Source organism: Sphaeramia orbicularis, chromosome 1, assembly GCF_902148855.1.
Source record: "Sphaeramia orbicularis chromosome 1, fSphaOr1.1, whole genome shotgun sequence".
Lineage (NCBI taxonomy): Eukaryota > Metazoa > Chordata > Actinopteri > Kurtiformes > Apogonidae > Sphaeramia > Sphaeramia orbicularis.
Window position 1 is genome coordinate 42,108,293 of NC_043957.1, and position 20,703 is coordinate 42,128,995.

The 20,703-nt window shown below is 39.9% G+C and overlaps 1 protein-coding gene across 1 annotated transcript in view; it reads left to right on the forward strand.

Moving 5' to 3' along the window:
- LOC115427695 (uncharacterized) overlaps positions 1–17,742 on the forward strand; it is a 21,017-nt gene extending 3,275 nt beyond the window's left edge. Inside the window, exons 2-9 of the mRNA XM_030146361.1 lie at positions 6,314–6,408; positions 6,718–6,799; positions 8,122–8,494; positions 10,029–10,103; positions 11,500–12,617; positions 13,469–14,298; positions 14,523–14,765; positions 16,714–17,742. Of these exons, the coding sequence (XP_030002221.1) occupies positions 6,314–6,408; positions 6,718–6,799; positions 8,122–8,494; positions 10,029–10,103; positions 11,500–12,617; positions 13,469–14,298; positions 14,523–14,765; positions 16,714–16,967 (3,070 nt within the window). The 3' untranslated portion in view covers positions 16,968–17,742. The remainder of the gene's footprint in view (positions 1–6,313; positions 6,409–6,717; positions 6,800–8,121; positions 8,495–10,028; positions 10,104–11,499; positions 12,618–13,468; positions 14,299–14,522; positions 14,766–16,713) is intronic.
- The last annotated feature ends 2,961 nt before the right edge of the window (positions 17,743–20,703 follow it).

The window sequence follows — 20,703 nt, forward strand, 5'->3', positions numbered from 1 at the left end:
GTTTGATGGAACATGTGTGTGTGCCTGTGTGTGCAATACACTGTAGAAGAGACAATATGTGAGAATAGTGTACTGTAGCAAATATGCATGAGTCTGAGAATCTATAGTATGCAGATTGTATGTGTGTGTGTATGTGTGTGTGTGTAAGAGGGGAAAAAAGTGTGTGTCAGAGATGGAACATGAGACTGTGGGTTTGGTTATTTGAGAGAGAGAGAGAAAGAAAAAGAGTGAGACTGTAGAGAGAGGGAAAAGAGAGAGAGAGAGAGAGAGAGAGTGTGTGTGTGTGCGCTTCAGTGATCTTTCCTATGTGTGTGTGTGCGCATGTGAGCTTTAGAATGGGGAGGGGTGAGTGTGTGTGTGTGTGTGTGTGTGTGTGAGTGTGTGTGCATGTGAGCTTGGCTAGAGAGAGGATATTTGTGTGTACTGTGTGTGAGTGTGTTTGCGTGCCTGTAAGCCTGACAGGGAGGGGTGTGTGTGTATGAGCGCCTGTGTGTGTGCCTGAGTGTGTGTGTGCCTGAGTGTGTGTGTGTGTGTGCCTGTGTCTGTGTGTGTGTTCCTCTGTGTGTGTTTGTGCATGCATGTGGGCCAGCGAGGGGGAGGGGTGTGTGTGTGTCTGAGTGTGTATGTTTGTGTGTGCACATGTGGACTCTGTGTGTGTCTCACGCATATGTGGGTCTTGCGTATGGCCTTGTTTGTGTATTTGTGCATGCATGTGGCTTGGTGGGAGGGGGCTGCGAGTGTGTGTTTGTGTTTTTGTTGGAGTGAAGATGGCGGAGAAAGGGAAGAATGAGAGAAGCGATGGAGAAGGTGAGGCAGAGGGAGATAGAGATGGAGGGAGAGATTGAGAGGTCAGTTCACTGAAGGGGTGGAGGTGAGACAGATTTGGTTGGCAAGAAAGTTCCCAGAAACTCATTGAACCTGAACTGAACGCACAGGCACACACGCAGAAGACCCAAAAATAATCCAGCAAAATATAAACTCCACATACAACTGTGTTTTCTGGGAAAAACTATTTGACCTGTTGGATTCAAGTGTAGCTCAGGCCTGTTAGCCAAGTCTGTCTGTGTGAGCATGGTTTAAGTGTGAACAACTGGTGCAACTAAAGCCTTTGTAGGAATCTATTAGTAACTGGACTGATTGAACGTACAGTACTCGAGCTGAAGAAACCTGTTTGTCTGTTTTGATCGTCAATTATTTGGGTAATTTTTAAAGGATACACTGCAAACATTTGGTCATCAAATGCAACAAGTGACCTGATTTTGTCACTTTTTTGTTGCACACAAGACTGAAACTTCATTGTCAGTGAAATCTTTTGAGGTTTTGGACTGATTTGGAGAAAAAAAGCACTCTGAAATTATCACCTTTTTAGACCAAACAATAAGTTAATTGACAGAATAAATGTATTGCAGTGATATAAACATGTAGCTCACATATTTCTCTGATGATTGTGACAATCTTGTGGTGGCAGTGTTCAACAAGCAGATCCTCATTACATGAATTTAGTGTCATCCATTTCCACCGAATGTCATTTCTTGCAGTAGATTATGTCCCCCTTTCTGTTCCGTGTTACCAGTTGGTTAGTTTTACAAACTGCAGGAGTCACACCTTCTCTGATGATGTTGAAATGCACCTAAAGTAGTTCATGTTAGTGCCGCAGCCATACACAAGCATCCTCCATAATTTCAGCAGCTACATCATCTGATCTCATTATCTTTCTGCTCTTTATGGTTATTAGGACCTGGATGACTTCTTGAAAGGAAAGTGGGGTTGAGTTATAGATGTGGAAAGTCCCTCGTGGTGTAGTTGCCAATAATAATTTGGAATAAAAAAAAACAAAAAAAAACACTTGTTGATCCTACACAAGCTGCAGGTGCTGGCATTGCACATGGCGTACATGTATTTCCAACACCTTTTCTCAGTGTGATATCTCAACTGTTGTAGAGATGTGCTGCTGCCACAGTAGATCTGATCTATATATTATCTTGACATTTGGGTTTCTCTGTAGTCATTTGATTTTCATAAATAAAAATCCAAATAGATGCCGCCTAAGTGCAATAATATGGAGGAAGCTGTTAACTTAATGGAAGAAGTAGAAATGACGTGGATCAAAAAAACTGGGATTTTTACACATTTTTAGGCACATTTTTTATCCTATAAACACATTTGTTAATTTTTTTTTTTTTTTTTACAGACCATACAATTTACAAAGCTCTTATATGTGGTCTGCTGCACAGTAGAGCTTCTCGAGAGGTTAAAGAACAGTACATATGTTCGATGCAAGTGTGAATGTAGGCACACACTTTTCTTACACACTTTCAAACCCACACACACAGTATCATGAGTCCAGATGGGAGTGGACTGGATCAATACAAAGACAGTGGGTCTGGTTGATACTGCTGAATGAGTATCTCTCCCTCACTCTGTTCTCCTTGTCTGTCTTTTTCCTTTATTTGCTCCCCTATTTTTCTCTGTCTGTTTTCTGCTGCTTCACTTTTTCCTGCCCTTTCCTTTTTTCTTCTTTGTTTTATACCTCTTCTCTTTGTTTTACTGGTGAACATGCAAACCCACTAAGACACAATGACGAACACTTCAAACTCCAAATCACGATCCTTCTGTGGCCTAGTTTTAAAAGCCTCCAATGTCATGTGAGCAAAAAATAGACTGGTGGAAAACAATATTGAGATCTTTGGGAGCAGAACTAGCCCAGAATCGGCAGAGGCAGGATGAGTTTGGCACTTCTGAGCACAGCAGTTTTGGCATGGCTTTAGTCTGGAGAAGATAATCTCGCTTGCACACAGGTGGCTCAGTTTGAGCTCTCTTGGGTAATAGCACACTCCTTAGCGTTGATCCAGGGGTCAGAGCACTCAGCTGTTAATGTAAACCACTAAGAATCCTTCTGTCATAGAGAGATGACAATGATGACTTTTTTTTAGAAACTACTTTGGTTGCATAATCGTTAAATTGAATCATTTTTGTTGGTTTGTCCAAAAACTAATCAAAAACACTTTTGTTGTGTGTCTGCCTTCACTGTGCTGAAACTATGGGAAGTGATGGTGTGCAGGGCGATACAATTTTTAAACATCATTGTACTGGACTAGTCTTTTTTATTTTTGGGATCAGATTGATATTAATAAATGTTTGTCATGTTACAACTACTCCTATGATTTAAAGCAGGGGTGTAAAACATACGATCCGTAGGCCAAAACTGGCCCACCAAAGGGTCCTATCCGGCCCGTGGGATGAATTTGTGGAATGCAAAAATTACACTGAAGATATTAACAATCAAGGATGTTAATTATATTTTAGTTCAGGTTCCACATACAGACCAATTTGATGTCAAGTGGGTCAGACCAGTAAAATCCTACATCATAATACTGGAAGGGCTCAGAGCATCTGTGTGTGTATGTGTGTGTGTATCGGCACAATTCTGACAAATTGAAACATTTTTACCTGGTCAATATGGTACCTACTGTTGAGGAATAGTCCCGTTGCCACATTAAATATCTCGGCAAGTTGATAGGATTAATATTTTCAGTGATATTACTCATTTTGGAATACAATAACCTTACAAACATGTAACTCGGTTGACTGGAAGTGCAGTACCACGCCGCATGATGGATGATGGAAAATGAAGTTAAAAACAGGAATGCTGGAACGATTCTGACAAATGTAGACATGTTTAACTGGCCAATTTGGTACCTACAGTTCAGAAATACTCCCATCTCCACATTAAATATCCCCCCATTCGCTCCCACGATTGTGTACCGCTACCCCCCGCTCTGACAATCACGGAACGCAATCCCCCGTTTTATGAACTATTTACCCCCCACCCCCTCCGTGCGCTTCCTGTGTACATCACAGTTTTATTCTGCAGGCACACCTGGGTATTAATAATGTATATTAATTGTCGCTTACATTTTAAAGAGTGATTTACCAAACAATTTTTATGTCACTACTTGTAAAATATAGACTCAGATCTTTTCCCAAAAGTGTGCTCTCCCCAGCATAAAAGCTACCACATCTATGACCCGTGGTTCCCCACAGGTCACATACTCACACTATCATAATAACCTTTTTGTGTGTAAATGAATGATTTGGAATTTTTTTTTTACTTGCATGTATTCTGTAAATGCTTGAAATAAACCTATGAATAATGCCAACTTCAGATTATTTTCTTTGTTTTAGTGTAGAGAAAGTAAATTTACATACAAATGTCTACATTTACAACCTACCTAAAAGTGAATAACAAAAACAACTTGAAATAACTTAAGAAAACAAATTGCAATTTTAATAATATTCTATTTGTTACTAAAAGTTTTGTGTATTTGTAGATCCACTGTGATCTGTAAGTTGTAATGCACATGTATAACTAGTAAACTGAGGCATAATATTGTTAAACTGCACTTATTTGTCTTGAGAATTTTCATGTTGCTCATGCTATGCACATTTTTCTAAACAATAGTTTATAGGTGTAAACATTTTGATGATGTTATTTAACTTTTTTCACTCTTAAACATTATTTATAGGTTATGTTATTATTTTACCTGTGTGGCCCCATTGAGATCATATTGGGCTGACTGTGGCCCCTGAACCTAAATCAGTTTGACACCACTGATTTAAAGGAATGTTTTCCTATGTTTTCCTCTAAGTAATTTCAGTTAATGCATAAAATAATTCTCTGCTGAGAAGAAAACACATCAATTAAGCACTGGATATTGGTGTGATTAAATGTGTGCTAAGGTTTGTTACTTACATGCATGTGTGTGCTTATGCTGTATTCCAGAGTCCTGGGAGGTACAACATATCTCAGTTGGAGTTAACTACGTCCCACCTCAAAGTGTTCCAGGTGATCCATGTTGAACATAAACAACAAACATGGAGATCACAGATCTATGCTCCTATTTGCTTTGTTACTGAAGAAGCATTATGACTGTCGACAGTCCAGTGTTCTCATATATGCAAACGAGATGGAAGAAGCGAAATGACGTATGAGCTAAGTATACATCATGAGTTTTTTTTTTCAATGCGAACTTGCCCACTGTGCGCCACCATTGTTGTGTGGACGTCACGTTGTAGTTTGTGGTGAGATTGGAGTACTTCTATCTGGCCCCACTTTGCAACGAGGACCTCCAGCTTGGACAGGCGTTCCAATGCATTTTACCGAGTTGGATGTCGGAAACTTCCCATCTCCCAGGACTCTGGAATGTAGCATAAGACAATATTTAACAAGTGGGAAGTTTTGTTTTTATGGATATTCCCCAATAGCACTACCACCTTCCATGATATTGTCGTATAGACAGGTTGTATTGTGGTGTTAATGTTGATCCAGTGGTTTGTGTGAGTTTTATATTACTATTTTTGTGTGCAGTGACTGATTGTTTACTGATTCCATGCTGTGCACAGTCTTTGAAATGCTTTTTAGATATGTCTGTTCGAAGGTTACCGTGAACAATTGACTGCGGTGCATAGGAGACAATATTCACATTCACATAATATCATTTAACAGCTCTGTGAAGTAAAAGTGAATTCGTGGGAAGGCATGAAAAGTTTTTCTAAATACGAGGTGCATTTTGAACCTTTAAATTAACATTTCTCATTTGTAGTAAAATATTTGTTCTGAGTGAACCAAATGTGTTGTGTGGTGAAGAAAAAACATCAAAGTCAGGATATTCAAGAAAGTCTTTGTTGGGTTACTTGTAGAGGTTGACTGATATGGGTTTTTCTGAGATCAATGCTGATGCAGATTTTTAAAAATTTGGTCAGCCGATGGCCGATATCTGCAGCCGATTTTTGAGACCGATATTTAAGGCAGATTTTTTTTTTTTTTAAGTACATTGACCATAAAATACAATTGAAACACTCAGATAATTAAGATTTCTTTGCAGCAATATAAATGAAATTATTACTACACGTACACATAGTATTCTTTTAACATAGCCTGATGAAATATCGGCTTTCCAAAAAAAAATTAAGGCCGATATGGAAAAAAAAAAATTGATAAATCAGTCTACCTCTAGTTATTTGATGGTTTACTTCAGGTCAGTATGTTAATGTAAAATCTAAAGCATATGTTTTTGTTGTGTTTCATGAGATACATAGCAGGCTAAGTAACACTTGTCTAGTTTTTGTTTCTTTGTTGCTGTGTGTTTGTGTTGGTGGGTGTTCTGTGTGTTTGCCTGAGAGAGTAAACACACTTTTTATTGATCTATTAGGTGGTCATCAGGATATTGATCACCCTCTGACCTGATTGATGTGAAGTTTGGTCAGTAGGCCGATTGATTAAATGATAATTGCATATCTGTGTGTGTTACAGACGCGGCTGTGGAAGGAAAAGGAAAGGGACACCCGTGAAAGTCTTTGTTACACACACTGAGGAGGAGGGCGTGCCTGAACACAGCTTCGGCCCAGGTGTGTGTTTGCGTCTTACATCTGCATGCCATCTAAGTGCCATCCTCTGCTTGTGTGCGTGTGCATCTGTCTACGTTTCTGTGTGATTGGTAGAGGGGTGGAGCATGTGTAAGTGAGTGTGACCTACTTTTGCGTGTGTGTGTGAGTGTGTGTTTGTTTGTTTGTGTGCCTGCCTATGTATGTGCAGTAATGTGCACCTGTGTATATGCTGAAGGAGGATGGGTGAAGACCTTTCTGTCTGTGTGTTTCTGTGTCCCTGTGTACAGTATTGTATGAAATCCATTTTAACTGTTGTTGCTGTGCTTTCAGGTGAACGAAAGGAAGCACCAGAGAATAAACGGCTAACACCGGATGGGCCCTTCTACAACACTGAGTCTGCACCTCACAAATGGTGAGTGACAATTTGTGTTCTTGTGTTAACTTCTGTGAGTTTCAGAGATGTTTTTTTTTTTACTTCTTGTCAGTGTATACACACTAAGAAATTGTTAATCAGTACTTGATATTGTTCCAAAGCCCTCTTCATTCAGTCCTCAGATGGAGAAAAAAAAACGGCTTACAGATCTTAACTCAGCACACAAGAGCAGTATTTTGAAATTCAGTGCTCAGTACTACCGTTTTGGTTTTTATTTCAGCTATATAATCAGGCAGATGTGTACCTGAGATGTAATAGGAATGCAATTGACAAAGATAGAAAATCAACAGTCAAGAAGCATCGGCATGAACACATACATTATGTATAGTTTTTAGTGTTTACTTACACTCAATCTGCTGCAGTGTATCCTTCAACTATGAAATAAACACAGCTAGAAGAGTGAGAAAACATCATAATTACAAATGCACTACTGCTGTCTATGCGATTGACATATGGTCTCTCCACAGATTTACTCAACATGTAATGGATAAATTAGAATATGAAAAAATGTTGAAATCTAGTTATTAGACTGAAAAACAATGGTTAAATAAGTAAGATACTAGATGGGGAATGTCTATAAACTGCTTATATAGTCCCACTAATGCCAAAATGCTAATTTACAATGACATAAAACACAAAAGAAGCAATTGTGAGTTTATGCTTATGAGTGTTTGGCTTGATAAATGACTTCAGTAAGTTTTTGGGCTATCAATTAATTATTCATTAATATCAACACAAAATAATCAGGGATTTATTTAAGATTTAAAACATAAACATGGAGCCCATATATGCTTCCACTTCAGTTTGTAAGTTTTTATGTTCATTCACGGTGAAGTTTTGGTGTCACTGTGTTGAATGACATTTGTGAGGGGTTTGACACTGTCAGGATGTTTTCACATTCATCTGCCAAAGTGGAAAGGATTTTCTGTGCTCACCTAAAATCTCAGTTTATGGGATGGATGAAGTCATCACTACAGATAAAACCAATACTGAATTTCACAACAATAGTACACATCTGAAATCCAGCTGTTAAATGTTTGATGTAAACAAAATGTGCACATCCACAATTTGTTTTTAATCTATGAGATGTCATTTTAATAGTTTCATTGAACTTTTTGCAGAAAAACCATATCAGGTGCAAATTATTATTCTCAGCAGACTATTTTTTATTATGTCTTGATAAAACATGAGTTTCTTTAAGAAAAAAGAGTAGATTGTGAGCAGGATAGGAATATATTACTACAGATTTTTTCTTCATTTATACCCGATAATTCCAATCTTCCATCCTTTGTATCTCTCAGTAGTCCATCAGCACAGGCTCATAACAAAGTTTCCACCGGATCCAAAGCCACCTCCTGCTCAGCCCATGCATCAGCTCTAGCTCCAGCTGCTTCCTCTGCTTCTACTCCAACACTGGTTCCTGCCCCGGCCCCAGCCCCGACCACATCTTCAGCCCAGGCCCTGTCTCTGACCCCTGCATCCACAGCTCCAGCTGCACCAACAGCCTCCGCCCCAGCCCCAACTGCCAGCTCCTTCCCTCCCTCCCCCAACTGCCGCATCCGCGAGGTCCACTGTGGTAGCCAGGTGCGCTTGGTGGTCATCGCAATTCGAGACATCACCAAGGGAGAGGAGATCACTGTGGACTACAGCCTGACAGAGTGGGGAGAAAACCTGGTCAGTATGTTGAAAAAGCACCCAAAGACACATGCACACACCACACATACACGCTTTCATTATTACACTCCATTACCTTTAAGGACATGAAGACCTATAAAGTACTGTAAAACATTTTTGTGTATAAGCTGTATTGTTGTTCTTTGTTGATAAGATAATGACAAGTTATTGCAGCTAAAATTTAGGAAAAAATAACAAAAACCTAAAGTCAGAAGAGGGAAAAGCCATGAGGTTTTTACTACTATGGATAGAATAGTCAACAGACTGGGAAACAATGCAGTGTCAGGATATGATTGATACTCATGCTTAGTGTCAGTTCACAGTAAATATTTTTAATGTTGATTTGTTTAACTGTAATCCTCTGCAAGAGCTGCAACAACTAACTGAATTACAATTGCAATGTCATTCTGTACAGTTATATATACACAAAAGGTTGCAATGTAAAAGTCCAGCCTGTGTTTGGTGATATTTTGGATTCAGTCACATTGACCAGAGGGTATACAGTATAAAAGGTGTAAAATGAAAGTCACTTTTTCACTATCTTATTTTTAATGTTAAAGTTTGTATGTTTGTGATGAAAAAATACAAATTTCATTACGGCGGCTTGCACTATTGTCCTCAATAATTAGTTTTTCACCAAAATTATGCAGCCCTTTCCATCATGTAATGTGTTTAAATGTGTTTTAAGGGAAACATGTCAATGTAAAATTTTCTTTATTCATACATACACGGTCCTCCTAAGTGTACAAATACACTCTGTGTGTATACTGTATATACTGTGTTTGTATCTGATTGACTTTGGGTAGCCACCTATATGTGGATTCACACACTGTTGATTTCTTCAAACATGCACACACACACACGCACACACACACACACACACACACACACACACACACACACACACCCACACACACATACACACACAGGCTATTCACATTACCCACTGCACACACACACAAACACACAAAGCCAAGCGAGGCATGGGGTTACCATGGTGATGGCTGAGCTCCAGTTCCTCCTCTACCTATAGTGCTTTAGCAACAGTAACCATGGTTATTACATGACATCTGTTCCTTTAATGGATCTCATTAGATTGGTTAAATTTGCTCAAAAAAAAAAGATTATACTGGAATCCATTTTAAGTAAATTAAATTGACAAAATTACAAAATTGACATCATTCAAGTGACACCTTGGCTGCTCAAAGTTTTTATATTTCAACTAAGTTAAAATCAGTCTACAACTAGTTCTTTTAAGCACAAGAAAGGCACCATTATCAATGGCTGATAGATTAATGTTGGTTTTATTGGCCTCATTTGATTGATAACCCTAAGTTTGAAAGCATATCTCTTTTCACTTCTCATGTTTACCTTGTTTGTGGGTGATTTGGAGTACTAATCAGCCTTGATGCTAACGAACAACTGTGAAGGGGTGCCCTCCAGCTCGCTGAGTGACAGCTGAGGCTGATTGTGGTGGCAAACATTAATGAGCAGAGTGCTAGCTGTTTTAATGTGGCTGCTCTCTGTCCTGCAGGGTTTCCGCAGTACTGTGTCTCCAGCACAACATGAGTGTAACTCAGACACGGAGAATAACAACAAAATCAAAAAGGTAAAAGAAGAACATGACTAGAGGCATAACATATCGATTTATGTAATTTAACGTGATAAATTTACAATCAGACACAAATGTTACTTTACTTAGATATCTTATATTCAGGATGATTAAATTTCGCAATGCCATATGTTCCTGATTGGATTTTAGGTTAAGTCACGACTATTGTTTGTTTGATATGTATTTATTAACCCTCAGAAATACTTAGATGTGACTAGTTAAAGTAGGTTTTAAATGAAAGCCCAAGCAAAATCTTAGGCATTAGCTTGTCTGATTAACTTCTAAGTTAAAGTTCTGAGGATTTATGATACTCCTAGAATCTCCACTTTAGGAGGGAGCTTTTATTTTTAATACATACATCTTTACATACTGTACATTCATATATATTTTTGAAAAACTCTTCAAATATACTTATATTACAACTTGAATAAATATATCATATGAATGCATTGTATCAGTTGTTTAAAATATATGCAGTAAAAATAAATAAATACAGTAAAACAGCACATTAGTGAGTAAATATTGATGCAGTTGTGATATACTGCAGATTCCACCAGTTTGATTGTGGGCATCATCACCTAATTATCTACTAATTATCTCCATCCTCTAAACCAGTGTTTTGTTATGTGTGGTAATGAGATAGGAGAACACAACACAAGAAGTTTAATCTCACAGGAGTAAAAATCATCTGCTACTTGAACTGTTTTGCTTAGCGTCAATTCTCCCTCTTCACACCATTTAGTGTTTGACAGGAAAAAACTTATCACTCATGTTCAGACAATTCACTGCTGCTTCTCAACAGCGAGGCTCAGCTTTTGTTAATTTCTTTGAAACATAACAATGCTTCTGACTGTTCATTAGATTAGAAGACATAGTTTTAACCTAGTCATGCAGTTATGTCTGTAACAATATTAGGTTAGTGCCAAGACAGGGAACACTGTTGTTGTTTAGGAGGAGGACCACAGGCCCTCTGGTTAACTTCATCTAAAGGCATTCACCTTTATGTCTTCTTAAAAGTGCAATATAATCTCAGATATAACAAACTATAGTGAACATACTTTGAATACAGGAAAACAAAACTCATTTTTTGTTGGTTTTGTGCAGAAATTAAGAACATTCTGTTAAAAATGTTCTATGATTATCCCTCTAAAATCCTATCCCAACCAACTTCCACCTGTGCCTCAGAAGTCAGAGACAAAAGTTATGAATGGGCAGCCAAAGCAACAAAAACAAATCTAAACTTAAGAAAAAAGTCATGCCCGAAATTAATTGTGACCACCAAAATATCTAAACGTCACAGAACTCAGATACCGTCTTTTATTATTGTAATGTTGCTGCCAAAATGTCTTATGGACAACAGTTGAGATGATTCTTGTCCTGTCGCACACTTCAGGAGGACGAGCCACTTCCTCTGACAGCCCAGCAGCAGCGGCAACAGCAGGAATACGTCACCCCCTCATGGTCCCTCTCTCCCTCCTCCTCCCCCATCTCCCACTCTGACGCCAGTGACTCAGAGGTAGATGAGGACAACACCAGCCCCCGTGGGCGAGCACAGCGCCGGCGCAAGAAGCGACGCAGCACCCCTTCTAAGAAAAAGACCCCCCATCGGACCCCACCTGGACAGTCACAAACAGTCTCCCCCACCAGCGGTCCTCATCACAACCATCCCATTCCTTCATCCCATCCTACGCCACAGTCGCCCCTACCCTGCTCATCTTCATCGTCCTCCTCCACCTCCTGTTTGGCTAAGCCGATGTTCAAAGCGCCAGCTCCGTTGAGTCCCAACACCACAAGCAGCATTAACACAACAGCCGCCAGAGGAGGAGTGTCCATAGACTCCATGCGCCAAACCTGTGAGTACTGTGGACGCCACTTCCGCTCCCTGGGCCGCCACTTAGACAAGCACCATGCCCACCAGCCCGAAGTCTGCTCTGCTCTGGTGGAGCGCTACACTCAGATGCCCCGCTTGCATGCACAAAACACAAACCCCACCCACTCTCATCAGCACTCAAAGTTGTCCCAGGCTACAGGACACAATCGCAGTGCAGAACTTTCACAGAGTGGCATCCAGGACCTCTCAATGTCTCCACCCACTCTCACAGCGGCAAACCATGCACCTGCCTCTTCTGGAAGGAACTCCACCCCACCTGTGCTGACCCCTCCACAAGGACAGAACGCAGTGCCAGTGTCTGTCCTAAAACGAAGCCCACCCCCTGTGGCTGTGAGCTCGTCCAGAAAGGGAGGAGTGAAGAGGCTAAAGAGAGACAGACAAGAAGAGGAGGAGGAGGTTGAGGGGGTGGACGATGAAGATGATGTAGAAGTGGTGGGGGTAAAGAGACCCAAAGAGGAGGGTGTTTGCCTTCAGTCCTTTAAGAGCAAATCAACCAAAGAGGTGGAGCAACAGAAAGAGGAGGAGGAGGAGGAGGAGGAGGAGGAAGAAGAGGAGGAAAATGGACTGATGGAGGTGGAATATGAAAGTGGGACAGAAGATAAGGAGAAGGACTTGTTGAGGTAACTGTGTGAGCAGAATTGTGACACTATCAATCTGTGTTATATGGCAATATTGAGTATATTTTTTTTGTAATGTCTCAACCAAGGGACTTCTTTACATCCTCAAACCTCCAGTTTTGAGCCTTAAAATGTTTTAAGTTTGTCTTCAGAATGTATTGTGTTATAAACTTAACATTGTTTTTGTTGCATTGGCTTGAGGCTTAGTTCTAAATGCGTTTTTATGAAACATTTGTATTAATGACACTGTATCGAAACTACACAATGAAATGGAGGGCATGTGGACTATTGTAGCATTTTTTTTGGTACTTTGGCAGTTTAAAATGTTTGTTTAAAATTACTGATCTAATACAGATAGGTGCAAGTTTAATGAGACTTGACTCATGTAAGCAACAAACACCATCACCCAGTATCGGTCTATATCCACAATCAAGTCCAGCATCAGTGAGGTAAAGGATATGAAATAAGCCTTAAGTTGGGTTCATAATGGTCTTCAAACAGTACATATATTGTTAAAACCCTGTCAAACATTTTTCCTTTCATAACTTGGATTATGCAAGATAACAAAACATTTTGTTTACTGTTAAACCTCGAGTAACTTTATCAATTCAAAATCAAAGGGGAGTTATCTGCTACCAGATACTGTACACTTTCCTTTATTTATCAGTGGTGATCATGAAACTCATGAAATGTATGAGAAAATGGACACAAAGATAGCAAACACTTAGTTTAGGTCTGTGTATTACTGTTTGTTCTAATTAAGCCAAACAGTAAAGTATCTTTTGCAGTATAACAACCTATTGTTGGGAAATCTGGCTTAATAATTTAACTAGTAGCTCCCTCTCTCCCTGCAGTGCTTCGGGTCGTCATCACATGCTGCCCCTTCTCTCGTCTCTGTCGTCTCTGGTTCTCTACCTACGTCGGCTGCAGCACTCTGCCTTCTTGTCTCTGTCTCGGCAGCTTCAGTCGGCTGAGGCCTGGCGCCTTCTCTGTCACTCTAGCCTGGCGCTCCTTATCCTGTACAACCGAAGACGTGAGTGTGAAGTCTCCAAGCTCTCCATTGTCGAATATCGTGCCCGGGTCACTCCTCAGTGTCCTGTTCCAGTTCCTCCTGGTGCCCCGCCAGCTCTTACTCCACTGGAGGCTTCCCTCTCCCCCTTTGAGCGCCTCGTTCTCCCCCACCTCCCTAGAGTTGGCGTTCAGGGTAAACGTGGACGTGTGCAGCCCCTCATTCTTCCACCTCACTGTGAGCCCTGTCTGGAGCTACTGCTTCAGACACGGCAGGATGTGGGGGTCGACCCTACAAACCCGTATGTGTTTGCTCGGCCCTACCATTCTCCTGCCACACCACTGCGAGGCACTGACCTCCTCCGTAGCCTGGCTCGCTCCAGCGGCACTCGCAATCCCCGAGCCCTGACCCAGACGAGGGTTCGGAGGCAGGTAGCTATCCTGACCCAACTGCTGCTTCTCGGAGAGGGAGAGGAGCCCGGGCAGCCTGGAGGCAGTGCTGTGGAGAGGCTGGAGCACTTCCTGGAGCGAGAGTATCATGTGATGCAAAACTGTGCTGGAATTGGCCAAGACCCAGGCCTGATGGGCAGAGTGGGCAGAGTTGTGCTGTGTGGAGAAAGAGATGGAGTACTGTTCAGAGGAATGAGCCTGAACCACATCTGCCTGGAACTGGACGGTGAGATATTTGGATGGCTGAATGAATGAGTGAGACTGGTTTCTAGTTCTGTTGTCCAGAACATGCCATAGTCTGAGATATCGTCTGGTTCAAAAGGGTTTATGTGGATTATTATGTGTCAATGAGTTGAATTAGAAGATCACAGTAATAAATGTACTTTCCTCTTTCCCTCTTCTCTTTCATCCTTTCACATGACTGTCTGTCCTTTCTATTACTGTCACTAGTTATGTCAGGAAACTCTGCAGACTCGTACTCTGAGGGTGACTCTGATGGAGAGCACATGAAGGAGAAGCCTGAGGCACCTGCTCCGACTGCAAGTGCATCAAACCCTACACCCACCCTGCTGTATGTCAGGAAGGGAAAGAACAACGGGCGAGTGGGAAGACCCAAAAAGCTTAAGAACATACAGCCACCCCCTCCTCCACCACCTCCTCCTCTTCCACCTGCCAATCGTAGGAGAGGAACAGGTCAGCCTACATCAGGACTGTTTGGGTTCTTAGTGGACTCGAACAATAAAAAATAACATGTATCATATATCTTATATGTACAGAAAACAGCCATAGTAAAACCACAAGTCACCTCTATTTTGTGTACAGTTTGTGTTGTCAATAGCTGCACTAAAGATCTGTTAGGGCTCATTCAAACAAATGCAGAACTGTCACAGTTTAGTCTGAACCGTGGATCAACAAACGGCAATTTAGCAAAGATTATAACATCAGATAAACTGAATACCTCCATAAGCCTCATAATCAAACTCACTTGTGTAGAAGAGACAGTCATTTCAGCATCAAAATCCATTCTTTTAATTTAGAGGTGTGTCTGGACGTGAAAACAACAGCACTTTTAGTTTGTATCACTTTATAACATAGTTTTCATCATCATGGGAGACTAGCAGAGTGATTCACTTCTCCCTGTTGTGGTCACATAAACCTGCTAGTATGCTACGGTAAATATATACAGTTGATGTCTCCATAATCCAATACATTGGTGCCTTTCATGTAGCTTCAAGCTCTCACTTCTTAAAACTCTATTGATACTTTTTTAAATATTTGAAAGTAGAAATACTACATACAGCTCTTTTAAGGTAAAGCTATATTTTTATAAGGGCAAAAGAAAATATCAGCAATTAAGCACTTCTAAATAGATGTGGATTTGCAAATATTGAAACTATAGTCAGAATGGTGCACCTCTACTAAAAAAAAATTTAAAGCCTTTTTTCACACCAAGTCTGTATTTGTGTTCTATTATTTGTGATTTTTCCTGCTATTTGTGAAAATGGTGCAGAAACTTTACACAATGAGGCCAGTAGATTTTCTTATCCTCTTTGTTGAGACAAAATGGAGTCGCGAAGCTCTAAGGAGGATTTTGTGGTCCTATCGTTTTATTTCCTCCCTTGCTTCTCTACTGGGGGTACTTCCCTGCTGTTGCTTCTGTGTGTCTGCATCTTGGATTTGGCACTGCGACTACCTGAAGGGGTTGAGCTGCCTCTCTCTCTGTCTGTATGTTGTTCTCATCCTCTATTTCATCCTCCTCCTCCTCCTTGTCATCATTATCCACCTGCATATTATTGTTTGCTCTGTTGAAAGTAGATAGCGTGACTTATGAAATGATGCTGCACTCTGATTGGTCAAACACATCTAAAATCTTTTGACAAATTAGAAAAAAACCCCATCAGGAATAGAAACTTTAATAAAAATTGATCACAAATGTTGTATTTGTTATTAAATGTGTAACAGTTTCAGTGGAAAAATACTGACCTGATGTGCTAAGGCCTTTAGATAGATGTAAAAAATGTCTTACTGATGTGATATTAGTAAGACTAAAGAAGTGAATTGAGGATTACTTGTGACAATGACCCAGATCTCTTTGGAAGTGGCCTAAATCTTCGACAGTATTCCACGTTGTAACAGTGTCATTTAAACTTACAATAACAAGCAGTTATATGGAAAGCCGGCCTGCAAAACACTTGTCCACTTTAGTGTGTACCTGCTCCAGAGTAAAACGACTCTTACTGTGTTCAGTTTTGTCCGTCTGCTGTTTTTGTTGACAGGCAGCCTGCAATAGGACTTTTAGACTTTTTTCTCTTGGGCACAGCTGCAGGTTGTGGCTGAAAGTGAGATTCAGTGGTGGTAAAGGTGCAAAAAAATGAAGGAATTTCACAGTTCTCGTAGTTGTTAAAATTTAGCTATTACCCAGTAGGGTTTTTTTTTTCAGCATATTTTTTTGTACATTGAACATGAAAAGCAGAGGTTTTGTTGTGTGTATCTCTTATTACATGCAACTGGAATTTGATAGCTGACAAATAAGTGTAATATTTTAAAAAGCTCTGACAGTGTGTGTTTGCGTTCAGCTGTTAGTTTAAATTGTAACGCACAGTGATTCATCTGCATGTCCATCCGTCTTTACTTCCTCCAGGAAAGCGAGGCGTCCTGAAGCGTCCCTGGTCAGAGGCCGAGCGCGCTGCAGTCGAGGAGCACCTCACACAAAACATCAACGAGCTGCGAGTCCCCGCCAAGGCTGACTGTGAACGTTGCCTCCAGCAGTGCCCCCTGCTGGTCAGTAACCACCGCGACTGGCGAGCCATCAAATTCTACTGCCACAACCGCATCCAGCTGCTGAAGAAAAACCAGCGACGTGAGAGCCAGCCGCTGCCCCTGACAGTCTGCTGAGAGAGGGGAAGCAGGCACATGAAGGGAGGGGGTGGGTCTACAGGGGAGAGTAGATGTCTGCTGTGGTGCCGATGATCAGAGCAGATTCTCAAATGGTACCTTAAATGCACTAATTTTGAAAAGACGGTCCTAAATTTCACTCCCCATGAATATTTTTTCCAATACTAATAATAATTTGACACCTGACAGCATTTTTACTTCATACGAGAACAGGAGAACAGAAGTTTAAATTGTCTGTCTTTGCTGCTTTATTTGAGGTCTTAAAATGACACTAGAGTCTTTATGGTGCTCTTGGTTTGAGAGTTACAGTACATGTCTTGTCAAAAGCAGTGCACTAGGGCAGGTGCCATTTGAGACGAGCCCTGGGGGAGGCTGAAGACTGTGCTGTACATGGACTTTTTTTCTCTTTCCAAATCACATACACTAAACTGAAATGTAAACAAGAGAGGCAAGTGAGCCCTACAGTGTTGTTTTATGAATATGAACGTCGTGAAGTAGCATTAGTCTTTTATGCACTTGGAGACGTTAGTAGGACAAAGGCCTGTGTTTGGGCCACACTTTTTCATAGTTAGAGTTACTACTGCTAACTACTATTACTACTGCTAACATAGAAGAATAGCAAGATCTTTCCTCAAACAAGCAAGTTTTCTTTTTTACACAGCTCATGGTGCAATTCTAACTTTGGTTACATACATTTTGGACCTTAATTCACATGTAAGGTACAAGTTCATGAATGAGTTACGCTAACAATGGAAATAAATTTTCGTGGGTTTCATTAAAGCAGTGGTTCTCAATCTTTTTTTGTGGGGCCCCCCTTTGGAGGATGAAAAATCTCTCAGCCCCCCTCAACCCCAACAACATTGTAACAGTGGTGCAATTGTAAGTTTTATTGAAAGAAACATCAACATCGTAACAATACTTTTTGCTTTTCCTTGAATAATTTTTTGTGCAAATTAAAAATAAGAAGAATTAGAATTTGCTTAAACAATACAAATAAACTCAACAAAACTGCTCCCTTAGACAATATTTTTCCAAATAAAAAGGAAGTGTGCAATTATCTTACAACTATGACAATACAGATACTTTTTATAGAACAACAAACAAATTTTGGTAACAAAGATGAACATTTTAACAATATCAGTGGCTGCAATGAGCCCATTTCCATTGCACATCTCAGAACATTAAAGTGCAAACTGCACAAACTGTGCAAAAACAGAAACATTGCACGTTTCTTTTCCAGTCCAATCCTTGTCCATTCTCAAACCTAAACTCTTTGTCCAGTCTAGTGACAGATCACCATGGCAGTAGATTTGTTTGTTATACATTCTTAAAATTAGTCCAGGGTGCTCCAGCGCTAAAACATTAGTTCCACTTGGTACGTGTTCTAACCTGGAAAAAAAAAAAAAAAAAAACACCCAGGAGTAATCCCATGACCCCCCTAGGGGGCCTGCCCCCCAGTTTGAGAAACACTGCATTAAAGGGACAGTGAAATGTCATCAGAATGTTATTTTATGTTTGTTAAAGTCTTGTCTTGTCCTTTGTCCTGATACAGTCAAAATGTCCACATCTACTTTTGTTAATTGAGGACAGTATTTCTTTGTTTCCCATTGTTTGTTGTTTTTTTGCCTGTTGCACATTAGTTATTCCAAGCAGTTAAAAAGATGCTATAGGCCAATAAGCTGGATATCACTTTATATACAGAAGAGGAGGTTTCCCTTGTTTGTGTTAAAAGTTTCTCTTAAAGTGGGCATTTTTCAGAGAAGTGATTGTTCTGTGTTACCACATTTGTTGCGATGTCTGTGTTGTCTTTTCCAATGGCTAGAGCTCTTCCTGTCCTCCTGTCCTTTCCAGGCCCCACTACACAGTTTGCAGCTTGACCAGATTTTTGGTTTCAATTCAGTGTTGCTGGAAATCTGTGTCCATTGGACTAAAACCTCCATGAAACCTCACAACAGATACTTGAAGTTATTTAAATCTTTTGCAGAATCTTTATGTTCTTTCTTGCTCTAGCCTTGCCAGTTACATTGTACATAACAAATATATTATCATTATGCTAACTGGTTGTTTGTGCTAGGCTATATGTAGCTTTTTTCCATTTCTGAGTTATAGCTATCTGTACATAAGCCTGTTTGTAAATAGTACTCAGAGAAACAAAGAAAAAACACGAAGTATGACATGCCTTGGTTATTGTGTTATGTTTTTTTTATATATATATATATATATATATATAAGTCTTATAAAAATGTAAAGCTCTTTGTTTTGTCCTGTGATTATTTATTTCAGGGCCATATTTACTTAAAAAAGTAAAATGCCTTCTTCTGTAGGAAGCTGCCAGAATCCTTGGAGTAGAAACCAATTTATTTATATATTTCCCATATGCAATTGTACATTACAGACACAAGATGGAGCCATAATTCCATTTGCTACAACAGTGCTGGCTCTTAAATAAGTCTGCAGACAATAAATACTAGGTTCATACATGGAAAAAAATTTCCACCTGGATTAAACTAAGCAAATGGGCAAGTGCCATCCACTGGATAATTACTGCGGTGATTAATAAGTTTCTCATTTCTTAAACAACCATTATTTTAGAATAAAGACTGGACTGTGTTTCAATGGAAATAGGGAAATTGTATGCTACAGTTGTTCCATTCAAGTGAAATAAAATGTATATATATATATATATATATATATATATATATATATATATATATATATATATATATACATACAGGGTGGGGAAGCAAAATTTACAATATTTTGAGGCAGGGATTGAAAGACAGTGTATGACCAATTAGTTTATTGAAAGTCATGAGAATTTATTTGCCACAAGAAAATGTACATAATAGAAAATGTTTTTATTCTATGTGTTCTCCTTCTTCCTCAATAACTGCCTTCACACGCTTCCTGAAACTTGTGCAAGTGTTCCTCAAATATTCGGGTGACAACTTCTCCCATTCTTCTTTAATAGTATCTTCCAGACTTTCTCGTAATAGTTTTGCTCATAGTCATTCTCTTCTTTCCATTATAAACAGTCTTTATGGACACTCCAACTATTTTTGAAATCTCCTTTGGTGTGACGAGTGCATTCAGCAAATCACACACTCTTTGACGTTTGCTTTCCTGATTACTCATATGGCCAAAAGTTTCTGAAAAGGTATGGATAATAGTGTTAGGTATGATTATGACATCAATATATGTTTGGTTTCCAAACAATTGACGTAGTGCCTGCTGAGAAAAAACAACTAAATGTTCATTGTAAATTTTGCTTCCCCACCCTATGTGTGTGTGTGTATATATATATATATATATATATATATATTTATATACACACACACACACACACATGGTCAGTGGTCTACACTGACTTTGGGGCAGAAGGTCGGGGTTTGGCCCCTGCAGGAGCGAATCGTGGATCCATGTGGGTCCTTGGACAAGGCCCTTTATGCTATATGCCTGTACCTCAGAGAATCTCTGTGGTCTTTCAACTTGAAAGATGTAGTCACTCTCTTCAGGAGATGAAATGCGTCCCAGCGTGTTGTGCAAAATTATTTTCTCAATAGAGAATAGAAGAATAAACAAAATATTGGTAGTGACAATTTATGCCTTGTCCAAACTCTCAAAATACCAACCTAGGCCCATGCATCCAACTATCAGCCTATAACCTGCCTCAGCACAACATGGAAGCTCCTATCAGCCATCATTCAAACTAGATAAATGTGGGCGGAGAAGTATC